Genomic DNA, 12,690 nt, shown 5'->3' with positions numbered 1-12,690 from the left:
CTGTTTCTAAGGTGATTTCACCTCTTTGACCAGGAAAGGCTTTTAGGCTTAAAATGGATCTTAATGTGAATGTTGAAATGGTTAACAAATAGGGGTAACAAATACAGATTTAACCTTACAGCAAGTTTTCATTCAGTGGTAATGATTTTACTTCTGTGTTGTTGACCAGTGCCCATCACAAGAATGGAACAAACCACTTGTCTAACTTTATGCAAAATGCTATGCAGAAGCTTAGGCCAAAAGCAGGGAAGCTGCCAGTTTGCTAGTGGCACTCCAAGGAGAATGTAGGCAGGTGAAAATGTCATAACCCAAATGGCAATAATGGAATCAAGGCACTGAGGCTGACAAATCCCTCTTATCCAGGAAATGTCCCATGGTCTTTACTGACTAGCCTGTTGAAAAATGACATTTCAAGTAGCAGCATTCCAATCTAATGTGATTTGCAGCCATTCCTCCCATATTGTTTCAGCAAAGTGCATGTATTTTCTCCTGAATCCATGCTCTTCCCATGTAAGCATTGATTGTTCACAGCTCTGAGAGCTAGTTCCAGAGCTTGTGGAGCTCATAGTGGTGCAGCTCGAGTAGAAGCAATGTAACATTTTGCTTTCACTGTTTTATAATGTAGTTTCTGCATATGGATGCTCCAACGTGCATTATGTGTATGAGCTTTCTCTTTCTCTTTGGTTCCTAGCTGTATGTCTCTTCAGAGAGCCGCTTCAACACCTTAGCAGAGCTGGTCCATCATCATTCAACTGTCGCAGATGGGCTCATCACCACGTTGCACTACCCAGCACCCAAACGCAACAAGCCCACTATTTATGGTGTGTCTCCAAACTATGACAAATGGGAGATAGAGCGAACTGACATCACCATGAAACACAAGCTTGGTGGAGGGCAGTATGGGGAGGTGTATGAAGGAGTCTGGAAGAAGTACAACCTTACAGTGGCTGTGAAAACTCTAAAGGTAGGACTCAAATCTCAGAGTGTTCCAGTTCATCTCCATCAAGCAAAGCATGTTCAGGCTGGCTGCTGCCCTGGTTAGACAGTTTGGGTCAGTGACTGCCCTTCCTTTGTGTGCTGTAGGCTTGGAACAGAGTATCTTTGGAAGAGCTCGATCCTATTATGGTTTTATGTGATACCCAAACCACTCATATCTAAACAAAGGAGGACATTAACAGCATAATTTTGACTTTAGAAGAGGTGAAACCATAGCAAAACAAATAGAGTCCTAATGTCTTGCGTTCAGGGTGTGGCAAAGGTGAGCTGTTCATGGATGAATACACTAAGACAAGCTGGTGTCTTAAGGAAAATTGTGGATTGTGTGTCAGTCAACTTGAAATCCAAAGGCTGTGCTTCAGGGAGGCTTTACATGTTTTGGTTTCGTGTCTTAATGTGGCATCTTTCCCAAAAGACAAGCTCTCTGTGTACCTGGAAGACTTAAGCAGTTCTTCACAGCTGCTTCTTATCTAAAGAGAGAAGTGGAGGAAAAAGTGTATCCAAGCTAAAATATATTCAAATGTATAAGTGGCTTTAATGAAGAACTGGATTATCAGCTCTGTTTCTGGCTCTGCTCCCTGATTTGTGTGCCTTGGTTTCCTTGCCTCTTGAAATGCAAATAATGCTTTGGGAGTTCGTAAGGTCATTGCTTAATTCATTTATGTTTATAGAAATGTCTTGAGATCTTCTGGCACCATCCACACACATTGCATTTGATTGCTTAATAAGAGTTTATATTAACTTGACACCGTGTTCTCTCTCCTCCGATGGGGATGTGGTTTGGTCTTGCAGAAACAAACAGACCAGGGGATTTTGTTTGTTTCCTTTCTGGTGTTTGCAGTGGAAAATCTGAAGTGGAGAGAACTGTGGGGATGCTTTAGTGTCAGGGGAAGAACGTTTCCTTGATTTGGGGGAAATGTTTCTTCCTTCCTCTCTGAGCAGAGGCTACCGCAGTATTTCGGGGTTGCTATGGTTGCAGAAAGTATTTTCATTTTGGCCTTTTTTGTACTCCGAAGATTCCTGTTGCTGCCTGGAGGAGAGTCCAGCTGCCTGCTTGCACAGGCAGCGAGTGACACCTAGTGTTATGCCTGCTTGTACCCAGCGCTGGGGACTGCAGGGCTTACTCTGGAGCATGGTAGTGCAAGGAGCTGGGATGTGACCAGGTTGAACAAAACGCCAGTGGAAAGGAGAGAGCAGCTCTTTCCTGGAACATGTTTTGCTGTAACATCTCCTTTCCTGCTTCTGGTTGCAGTGTGAGGATACTCGATGTCTTCAGACTTCTCACTTCACTCCAAACCAGTCATTGCTTTCATTCTCTTCTCTCCAAAACATCAACAAATGCAGATTGCATGTTATCCCATAAAGGCTGTTGTGCATAAGGAGAAACCTTAATACATACCATGGCTGTTTCAAATACATCAAATAAATATTTAATGAAACATGACTAAAAGTGCTTCATAATGTAGTACGGAGCAGCACGTTCCACTGGGGAATGTAAGAATAACTAAGAAGAGAGTTGCGAAAACACTTCAACCTGCAATTATGCATACTAAAATCATCCTTAAAAGCAAATTTATAATCTACCTTCCTTGAATCCATCAATCTGCTGCTTGACAGGTGGGATTGTAGCTTGCTTCAGAGTTTTGGGAAACACTTTAAAATCCCATTTATATCCCAATTCTACTGGGGAAAACAAGCTCTGTGCAGCTTCTGCACAAGCATTCAAGTGACTCACTCTGTTTTCCTCAGAGATAATATCTTTCAAAACTTTATATGACTCTGCTTGTTCCTTCCCCATCTGTTCCAGATACCTCTATAAGATAAAGGAGATGGAAAACTAAAAGAGGAAAAGAATCCTTCCAGCACCTTTTTTAATAGCAATGCTTATGAACACCCATTTGTTGTTCAGTTTTCTATCAAGTGTCTAAACGTAGCTCATAGCTGGCGCAGAACTCTAGATCACACAAGAAAGCAACCGAGGCAGCACGTGCTGTTCCTCACTTGTATTTAACTGGGAAGTGCTAGACAATGTTTTGGTGCCTAGATGTTTCCCAGTAAAACCTGTCAATGGAAGCTCAGTTTGTTGCACAAGACACAAGGGTCTGTTATGACAGGACACACTCTGAATATGTGGGATTGACACCTGATGTTGATGGAAAGGGGCAGGAGTGGAGCTTTGTGACCTGCATAGCATTGGACCAGTGCAGCCTGCTGTTGACTGTGGGCAAAGCATGAGGGCCATTTAATGGCTGAACTGTTGTGAGCTGGTCACCTCAGCACATTTCTTACTGCGCATCTCAAGTCTGCATCCATTAGGACTGCCTCTTCCTTCCCCTTTCCCCTCCCTCTTTTACCCTTTATTTCTTTCCCAGCAGAGAAGCCTGTGTTTTAAATGAGGTAACTTGTAGCTCTGATGTCCCTTAATGCCATGGCAGGCTCCTGGGCTCTGCTAGGAATACGTTGTGTAGCCAGCACTGTCTTCCTTCCGTGGATTTGTGCAGTGGAAGATGGAGGCTGGTTAAGCTTGGTCCTTTGCATGAGATCAGATTTTCAGAGGGATCGTTGTTACAGTAGTTCTCTGTATGTGCCCTTCCTATCAGTTTGATCACTGTGAGATAGGAGATTTGAAACGGTGGAGCAGCTATGCAGAGGAGCAGCCTTTCAGAGCCTGTAAAGCACGCACAAGATAAATGCATATTTAGGGTAATTTTGCAACCTGGATTATTAACCCAGTTTCCTTTGCCAAAGAGAACACTTTAAGGTTCTGCTCACAAGGACCTTTGGGCTATTAGTTTTGACAGAGTGTGTTCAGCAAATCACAGCTGCCAGTCAAGTTAATTGGCAATGAATAGTAAATGATTGAATGAAACTGTTGGAAAAATGTTCCTGTTGCTAACTGCAAAGCAGAGAGCTGGCTGCATCTTGCAGCAGCAGCCCACTGTTATCATTCTCACCAGCAGCAGTAAATCCTTTCCAATCCTTCCTTAAAACACTTCGTCCATGTAGCCTGTCAACATTAATCTGTCACTGAAAAAATATATGGATATAGAAAGAAACATTGCTTTCGGAACAGATCTGTATTTTTGCACCTCTTTGGAATGACCTTCCGGCCATTTGGGGCATATTTGAGTCAGAAAATACATCTTTTGAGCAAGATTGCATCTTCCTCGGTTTTGTGTTGTGCCAAGTAACTTTATGGTGTTCAACAAATAGGTAGTGACACGTCTGCTCAGAGCAGTTACGTCATGGGTCAGGCTCTGAATGCTAGGAATGAAATCTGGGAAACCTTGCACTTTCAATTGCGGAGTCATTGGCCTCCCTGTCTGGAAGGGAGGATTTCTTGCTCTTACCCAGTGAATCTGGGGACCCAGGTTCTGGAGTGTTTGATTGTGCCGTGTCCTTCCTTTTATGTTCATTCTTATTTCTTCTCTTTTCTGTTTCTTGTCTTTTTTTTCCCTGTTAAGAATAAACACATTTTTCCTTTTCAACTGCTGAGTGGTCCTGTGAGAGGCTCTTCACAAAAGGGATATGGATTTTCTTGCCCCAAAAAGCTCCGTTAGAATAAGAATGATAAAAATATATATATTTTCTAAATCTAACAAAAAACCCCAACGTTCCTAACTCCCTGGCATTGTGATGTGGCTACAGGGGAAATACTACCTTGAAAGAACTATGGCTTATGTTGTCAGGTTGCAGTTCTTTTTGTGTCCTCATACACAAATCTGTTCCTCCTCTGTGCATGCTGTCCTTGCCAAAGCTTTACCATTGTTCTGCAGGAGGATACCATGGAGGTGGAAGAGTTCTTGAAAGAAGCTGCAGTAATGAAGGAGATCAAGCATCCGAACTTGGTGCAGTTATTAGGTAAGTGCTAAATACCAAGCAGAGGGATTTGGACTAAACCCTTGTGCAGTGATATGGATGTTAAGGAGCAGATAAGCTGCTTACCATACCAAGGCTTTAAATACAGACACTTATTGTCTGGCAAAATTCAGTTTGTACCACTAATGCATGATTTTTAATGATCTCGTCTCCCTAATGTTTAACTTGCCAGAGCTCGAAGCAGGAAATTAAACTTCTCTATTAACCAGTTCCAAGCAGAACTCATTCTTCCTGTGAGCCCCATATTTCCACCCTCTGGAGGTATAAATTGCCCTAGAGGACAAAACCTGAAGATTCACTGATACTCTGAAACATTCATTGTAAACTTTATGTTGGTCCCTAGGGGTGTGCACACGGGAACCTCCTTTCTACATCATCACTGAGTTCATGACATATGGGAACCTGTTGGATTATCTGCGTGAGTGTAACCGGCAGGAGGTGAATGCTGTGGTGCTGCTCTACATGGCAACTCAGATCTCCTCAGCCATGGAGTACCTGGAGAAGAAAAACTTCATTCACAGGTAGAAAGGGCAGTGAGCACCCTGAATCTCAAGCACAAAACACCCTGTGATTTATTTTCCTGCCTTCCAGATCACCACAGCATTGACTTTGGTGTCCTATATTTAACACACGAGTGCATTGTGTTCTGATACAGTACATTAACCTGTCTATAGGTTGGTCTTCTCATTGTTTTTCTCTCAGTTTTTCTCTTACCTTTGAAGTAGATGCAGGTGAAAGACGTATCACTGCATTCTTATTTTGGGCAAGGGCCTTAAATGTAAATGCTTCCCGAAGTAACAGGCTCTTAATGGACCAGATAAACTACTACTCTTCCTTGATTCTGACAGCCATTAATTGCTGCAGTTGGTGTTGCTGGATGCATGCAAGTGCTCACAGCAAAGCCACCCTCTTAGTGCCTTCTCATCCTGTGTTCTTATTTCTCTCACTTTTTTTGCCATCCTCTGTAGGGATTGTTTCCCACTATTGTCCAGATCGCACGTTCACTTTAATAAGCAGTCATAACAGTCTTGGAGACTCTGACCTTTAAGTGTGCTGCAATTATGGCTGGAGCTTTGCGTTCTTCATCTGTAGAAATGGCCTCCTAGCAATATAATGACACATCCTGCCCAAAGGTTTGAGAGGCGCTGAGCTTTACACAAGATGCTGCCTGTGCCACAGCGTGACCTTTCCTGCCCAATTAACTGGAATATGAGATTAGCACATGTTTTCATGTTTTTTCATAGAGACAAATATGAAGATCGTGTGTAAAGTTGTAGGTGCTCCTCCAAGTCATGCGTTGCCTTTGCTGCCTGAAAGGCCTCTTTAAATGCGTCTGTCAGTCAATAAAGCGAACGGTGATTCTGCCAATTAAAATCTCCAGCCTTTGATTTGGAAGTATTTCACCCCTTCAGCCTGTAGCAAGCAAACTTTATAAACTGCTTTGTATGAATCCCATTTATCTGCTCTCTTTTTCATTTCATTTCCTCTTATTTATGATGATCCATCTATCTAAAATAAATAGTAGCGATTTTCCTTATCAGCCACCCCCGTACCCACCTACCCAATTATTTTAAGAGCGTTGTCTTCAATTCACATCCATGGATTCAAATGCTGGGCTGTGACCTCATTTAATGAATCAGGAAGGAGGAGGAATTTGATTATGAAGAGGAGCTTTTATTTAGACACACATTGTAGTAATCAAGCGTTGATAAGAAGGTGTATTCAAAAACACTGTGAAAAATTAATGGGTATGTAGTAAGACGTGCCTTTATTTATTTATTTATTCCAATTGAGCAGAACAAGCTAAAGAAGCAGCAGTGTCTGGCTCATATCTAAAGATCTCCCTCGAGCCTGCTGGTAGAATCAATTTTTAGTTCAATGTGACATAATTTGGGATACTTAACAAAGCCTACTATTAGGAGAAATGTATTTGTGCTTTATTTTTTTACACTCCAGAAGCGTTTCCGGGGGTTCTAACAGCATTTATGAACCAGGGAAGCAGTAAATGCACTGTGCACATCTCTTGCCTGCCAAGGTAGAGGCAGGTAAAAAACTGTGGAGGAAAAGCTTAATTTGCTTCTTGCTCAGGTCTTTAAAAACATAAGTACTGATAGCAGGGGCTACAATAGGTTTGAAAAGGCCAAAACAAGCTATGAAAAGGTTGTGCTGTAAAATGTGGTATTCTTTGGAGGAGGAAGAGCATTGCTGGGAGCTAAACCTGGTGCTTGATCAAGGCCTGGAACAGGAGTTCTGGAGAGTGACTGGTGTTGGCAGGGGTGACCGAAGTGCTGGAGAGGTGGGCAAGAAGTGAGGCAGTGAGACTTGGTTTATTCAGTGCTCATCCTCAGCTATTGATAACTTGAGCACTGACATTTCTTTAAATTATTTTTATCCTGAGGGTGGCAGCTTTTATTGAAAGTGAGGGGGTTCTTGAAGCTTTCACTTGAAATTAAATAAAAAAAAGAGAAAGAAAAAGTTTGGATGACAGTCTTACAGAGCTGGAATGGAAAATAACTTTCCCTCTTACATGGATGTGCAGAGCTACGTAATTTCTGTGTATGAAAATAATCACCCAGGCCCAGGTTTCTTTGGGAATGGCAGGTTTCCTTGCTGTTGCTGAAAGTGAGATGGTAAAGGCTTCTCACTGCCTGGTTTTGTTCTTATTTTTAGGGACCTTGCTGCCAGAAACTGCCTTGTAGGGGAGAACCACTTGGTGAAGGTGGCAGATTTTGGCCTGAGCAGGCTAATGACGGGCGACACGTACACTGCCCACGCCGGAGCAAAATTCCCCATCAAGTGGACTGCCCCAGAAAGCCTAGCCTACAACAAATTCTCCATTAAATCCGACGTCTGGGGTAAGATTTTGCATATATGAATTAATGCAGGTTATTGTCATCTTGTCCGGGGCTGTGAGCTGAGGACATTGTGGAACATTTCAGGAGGGAGCACGTTCCGTGGTTTGAGCTGTATTGTTCCATGAGCTTGGCAGGGTGCAGGAACTAATCTCTGCTAAGTCAGTCCTTGAGTGGAGCATTGAGGATGCCAACCTGGCTTTTTGTGCTTAATCATTGGCAAATATAGAAATAAAGGATACTGTAGTGCTTATAGAAATGTACAAAATGGGGCTGGGGGCAGCAGTACTACTGCCTTAATAGGCGCAGGACTATGAAGCACTATGCTGTTGTACAGCCAGGAGCTTTCTATTTCAAGGAGGCAAGCGGGAATCTGGTTCATTCTGTATTAAAAAAGCCTCCACAACTGTGTGTGTATCTGTCTGGAGATAGCTCCAAGCTCGCCTTTCTGCATTTTCAAAGAATAATCTTTAGAATGAGATGAGGAAGAATCAGAGTGAAAATTTGATGACAAATGGTTATTGAAGAGCCCTGAGGTGCTGGTGATATGCATAGGCTTAACTAAATGGAGCTATATTCTATCAAATCTGACCACAGAAAAACTCGTTGTACTTTTTATCAGCCTTTCTTTGGGTTTTATATCTCTGCCATAGCTTGGTCAAATCCTCAAAAGCGCCCAGTGACATGAGCTAGAAGTTTGTGGGATGTGGTCCCAAAGGCAGTTGGAAAATGTTATCATGAGCATCTTCTATACAGAAACCCACAGAGAGTGGTGAGCCAGCCATGAAGTTTTCTGGAGTTTGGGGAGAGCTGCAAAGAAAGGCTTTATTTTGAAGAAACTGATGCAAAATGTTTGATAGGCAGGGGAGGAAACCCAAAAGAGCCTCCCAAGGAGTATGCTTTTGTGACCAGCGTGTTTCTTCTGTTTTGGACTTGTATGTGGTGGTGTTGGCTGCTGCTGGTATCTGCTACGGTCTCAAGGATGGATGCTGCTGTATCAGTGTGGTGGCTGCAGGATCCCTGTTTCATTCAAATAGGGGAGAGTATTTGGAGAAGGAAGATCCAAAAGGAGTATTGGATATCTTTAATTAGGGTTAATGTAACCTCGTGTGGTGAGAGCTTGGGCAGAGGACTTTGAGATCTGATTAGAGCAAGCCAGCTGTCCCCGGAGGCTATGGCTGCTGCTGGGCACGCCAGAGTTTAGATGCTTTCACCTCAGTGCCTCCAGACAGCAATCAAAGAAAATCGTGCACAGAAATGTCTAATGTAAATTGCCCTTGGTGGTGTTACCATGTAATGTGATGTGATTTCCTTACTTATGCAGAATTGTAATCGCTTTCTCTTCAGGTTAAGAACAGAATAGGGTGACTGAACTAATTACATGCAGGTTGTTGAACTGCTGTTGAGCTTATTCTGTGTGCTCGACTCCTGGGTTAGCTGCCTGACCCTGGGATTGACCTGCATCCCCATCAACTTTGGGGACCTGAATGCCTGTTTCGAGATCCTTTTTGTACTCTCCCTTTTCCCATTCAGCTTTCCCTGTGACCAGACTGTCTCACCCTCGCCCTGTCTTGTCAGTAGCAACTGCTGGAACTTCCCTCTCATGCTGCTTCCAAGGTTTCCCCTCTAGATCATGCTGCAGCTAAACAAGGGCACCCCAAAACCACTGAGCTATTAAAGTGTGCCAGTCCTTTAGGGAGAGATTGCAGATGAGAGGAGCTGTCAAATTGAGGGAGAGACTGCAGTGCAGCACTGAAACCCTTTCAACTAATCCACTGTGAAGTCTCTTAATTGTGCCTTTAATAGGACTTGAAGGATCTCAAGGCATTCAGGTTTGAGACAACTGATACATTGAAAATTAGTCTAATTCTACCCTGTCATATCGCAGGAGACCTGTCTGTGCTGCTGAAGAGGCTTGTTACGCTTCTTTAACGTTTAAGCTGCTGCTGAGCATGGGATCTGAGCCACCCGGAGCTGGTTTAAGCGTGCAGCACTGTTTAGTAACTACTCCCACTAAACATTCTCTCACATTTAAGATGAAAACAAAGGTTATTGATTTATTTTACCCCCCTTTCTCTTTTGTTCTTTCTCCACTGCAGCCTTTGGTGTTCTGCTGTGGGAAATTGCAACCTATGGTATGTCCCCTTACCCTGGCATTGACCTGTCTCAAGTCTATGAGCTGTTGGAGAAAGACTACCGCATGGAGCGCCCCGAAGGCTGTCCTGAGAAAGTCTATGAGCTCATGAGAGCATGTAAGTGTTCCTCAGCCCTGCAAATGCTGCTTTTTAGCTCTGCAGAAGTGCAATAAAAGTGCCAGGATCTGGCCACATAGATCAAGGCATGAAAAGCCCCCTGCCAGTTGCAGTGAAGGTGCAACTCTGTGTAGAAATGTTTGGTTAAAGCTGCTTTCCCCAGAAGATGAACACATGATGAAACCAACCATTCTTCTCTACTGGGAACACACAGGCCTGGGGGAGACATGTGTTGTTCATCTCACTGTTTTCTTTGTCTCCTTTTCCCTGACAACTTAAAGAAAAGCTTGTGCTGTAAGGATGAAGCAGGAGCTTTATTAGGCTTCTTGCAGGACTGGCTGTTACTCTTCCACAGTGGCCTTTTGGTACGTGACTTAGTGCGGTACATTTATTTTCTTCCAGCAGTGCTCAGCACCTACTGTTCATACTGACATGGGAACCTGATATAAAGGGTGCTAGGTGTCTGCAACCATCACTGAGCTGAAGTGGTTGCAGACACCCATATAAACCAGATTTCCATGTCAGTATTTTCTCTCCCTCATTTTATAAAAAGGGAACTGCAAAGCCAGCTCCTCCTGGTGCCGTGCACTGAATGTCTGATGCTGGTGGGAAGTTCTGAGTGGTGGTGTTTTTCTTTCAGGCTGGCAGTGGAGCCCTTCTGATAGACCTTCCTTTGCTGAGATCCATCAGGCCTTTGAAACCATGTTTCAGGAATCCAGCATATCGGATGGTAGGTGTGAGTTCCTCTTGGACCAGCAATTCCAGGGATGGGGAAAGGGCCACATTGTTCCTAAGTTGTTTTGCAGAGAAACTCAGTGCTAAGTTATATACTGCCTGGTGTAAGCAGCATAGAAAGCAGAGGTGCCTTTATATGAGGGCTTTGTTTCTGGGCATACGATTGATTCTAAAGGGCAAAGTGGCTGAACAACCTCAAGGAACCTCTGCTTTGTGTTGTTTGCTTTTCTTTTGTGTTATTAACTCTGAACAGCGCAATAGGGTTTTCTATCTTCTGTGGATTGTCATGATTGTTTTTCTTCTGTGTATTGCAGAGGTGGAGAAGGAATTGGGAAAGAAGGGCATGAGGAGCGTAGTGAGCAATTTCCTGCAAGCCCCAGAGTTACCAACCAAAACACGAACATCGAGGAGAGCTGCTGAAAGCAAAGATGCCAATGAGGGCTTGGAGACTGCACATGCTCGAGGCCAGGGGGAGTGTGGTAGGTTTTAATTAAAGTCATTATTCCTTCAGGAAATACAGAGGGAAATAAAATGTGTGTCCTGCTCCAAGTCTTCACCTAGGCAGAGCTGTGTCCAATAACAGGTGCCATCTCTCCGTACCAGTATTGTGCTTCTGGGTGACAGGCTGCTGAGCTTGCTTCCACGGGTTCAGAACTCCTTTTATTATCTTTTGCAGAGGTAGGTTGCTAATCCTGGGACCAGATCCAGCAGCTGAGAGTGTGAGTCCTTAACTGCAGCGGGATCGGTGCTATACCTGCCGTTGCTTAGAGAAGCCCTAGGAATTCTTTCAACTTAATGGCTGTTGCCTGCAGCTTCCTATAGACCAGAGCCTGAGCACAGAGCTCTCTGATCATATCCTCCTCCAATTCCCTGGTAGGAGCTGTCAGTGGGGTCTCCCACTGAATCCAAGTGTTGAGTAATCTGCTGTGTTCAAGCCGCTTTACACTACCATATTACATTATTTAAAGCAGGACGATTGCTCAGGTTTAGCAAGCCCCATAAGGGAGGTTTCTTCACTGTTCCATCCTACCAGATTTGTGCTTGCAGCACTGAAGAGTATTACTTTTGGCAGGTACCAAATATAATTTCAGCAAGGGACAAAAAGGTATTTACAGAATCTTCTATAAAATTAAATTCTCATTCAATCAGTTTCTTCAAGCACTTGCCTTCCATTCTGAGGTAATAGAAGCAGTGATAAGATGCTGCATAGATACAGTAGACTTGTCTAGTTCATTTGGAAAATAACAAGGTAAAACAAAAGACGGTGTATTTTCCATCCCCTGTTGAGGCTGCCTTCTCTGGCCATTCACGTGACTGACCTTTTTTGTGTTATGTCAAATTCACCTAGCGGTACATGTTTCAGGAGCAGATGTACATCCAGGCAAAGAGAGGAAAATCGAGGGGATGTAAAATGTTGGAAAAAGGAAGTATCAGCGACTTAAGAAGGTTATTTACCATATATAGGAAATATAATTGCCTACTATTACAAGCTTTGAAGTAAAATAACTTCATTTAAATACTTAAGGGCTTTGAGAGGTTCAAGTGCAGCAGGAATAATACGATTTTAACATTATGCTGGGAATCATTTCACTCTTTTTTTGTGAAAGAAAATATTTCACATTAAAGTTCCATTGCAGTTCCCCCTTCTATTGTCAGTGTTTCCATAGCAAGGAGGCTGATCCTCTGTACAAGCTGCTAGTTTTCTGTGAATCTCCACAGTAAGGTCTTGTAGAAGCATACTGTCTTCTCAAAGTACACAGCTATTTTTCTTCCGTTCTCTCCCCTCCACCAGAATCCCTTCCTCAGCCAAAATCCTACCCAGAGCATGATAATCACCAATATATGACTAAGAAGCATGCTTCTTTTCCCCTATGACTCTGCTTCATCTCCCTTCTTGCTGCCTAGTTGAGCTGTAATGTCTGTGTGCCCTGAAGGCATTCCTCCTCTGAATTAGAATGCCATCTGAGTGCCTGGCC

The 12,690-nt window shown here is 43.4% G+C and overlaps 1 protein-coding gene across 1 annotated transcript in view; it reads left to right on the top strand.

Annotated features, from left to right (window-relative positions):
* The window catches only part of ABL1 (ABL proto-oncogene 1, non-receptor tyrosine kinase), a 77,707-nt gene that overhangs the window by 60,590 nt on the left and 4,427 nt on the right, over positions 1-12,690 (top strand). The window contains exons 4-10 of the mRNA XM_080630755.1: positions 692-964; positions 4,773-4,857; positions 5,219-5,396; positions 7,546-7,730; positions 9,827-9,979; positions 10,620-10,709; positions 11,029-11,193. Of these exons, the coding sequence (XP_080486881.1) occupies positions 692-964; positions 4,773-4,857; positions 5,219-5,396; positions 7,546-7,730; positions 9,827-9,979; positions 10,620-10,709; positions 11,029-11,193 (1,129 nt within the window). The remainder of the gene's footprint in view (positions 1-691; positions 965-4,772; positions 4,858-5,218; positions 5,397-7,545; positions 7,731-9,826; positions 9,980-10,619; positions 10,710-11,028; positions 11,194-12,690) is intronic.

This window comes from Psittacula echo, assembly GCF_963264785.1.
Source record: "Psittacula echo genome assembly, chromosome: 16".
NCBI lineage: Eukaryota > Metazoa > Chordata > Aves > Psittaciformes > Psittacidae > Psittacula > Psittacula echo.
Note: the sequence above shows the minus strand (reverse complement) of the source record. Positions and strands in the feature narration are given on the sequence as shown.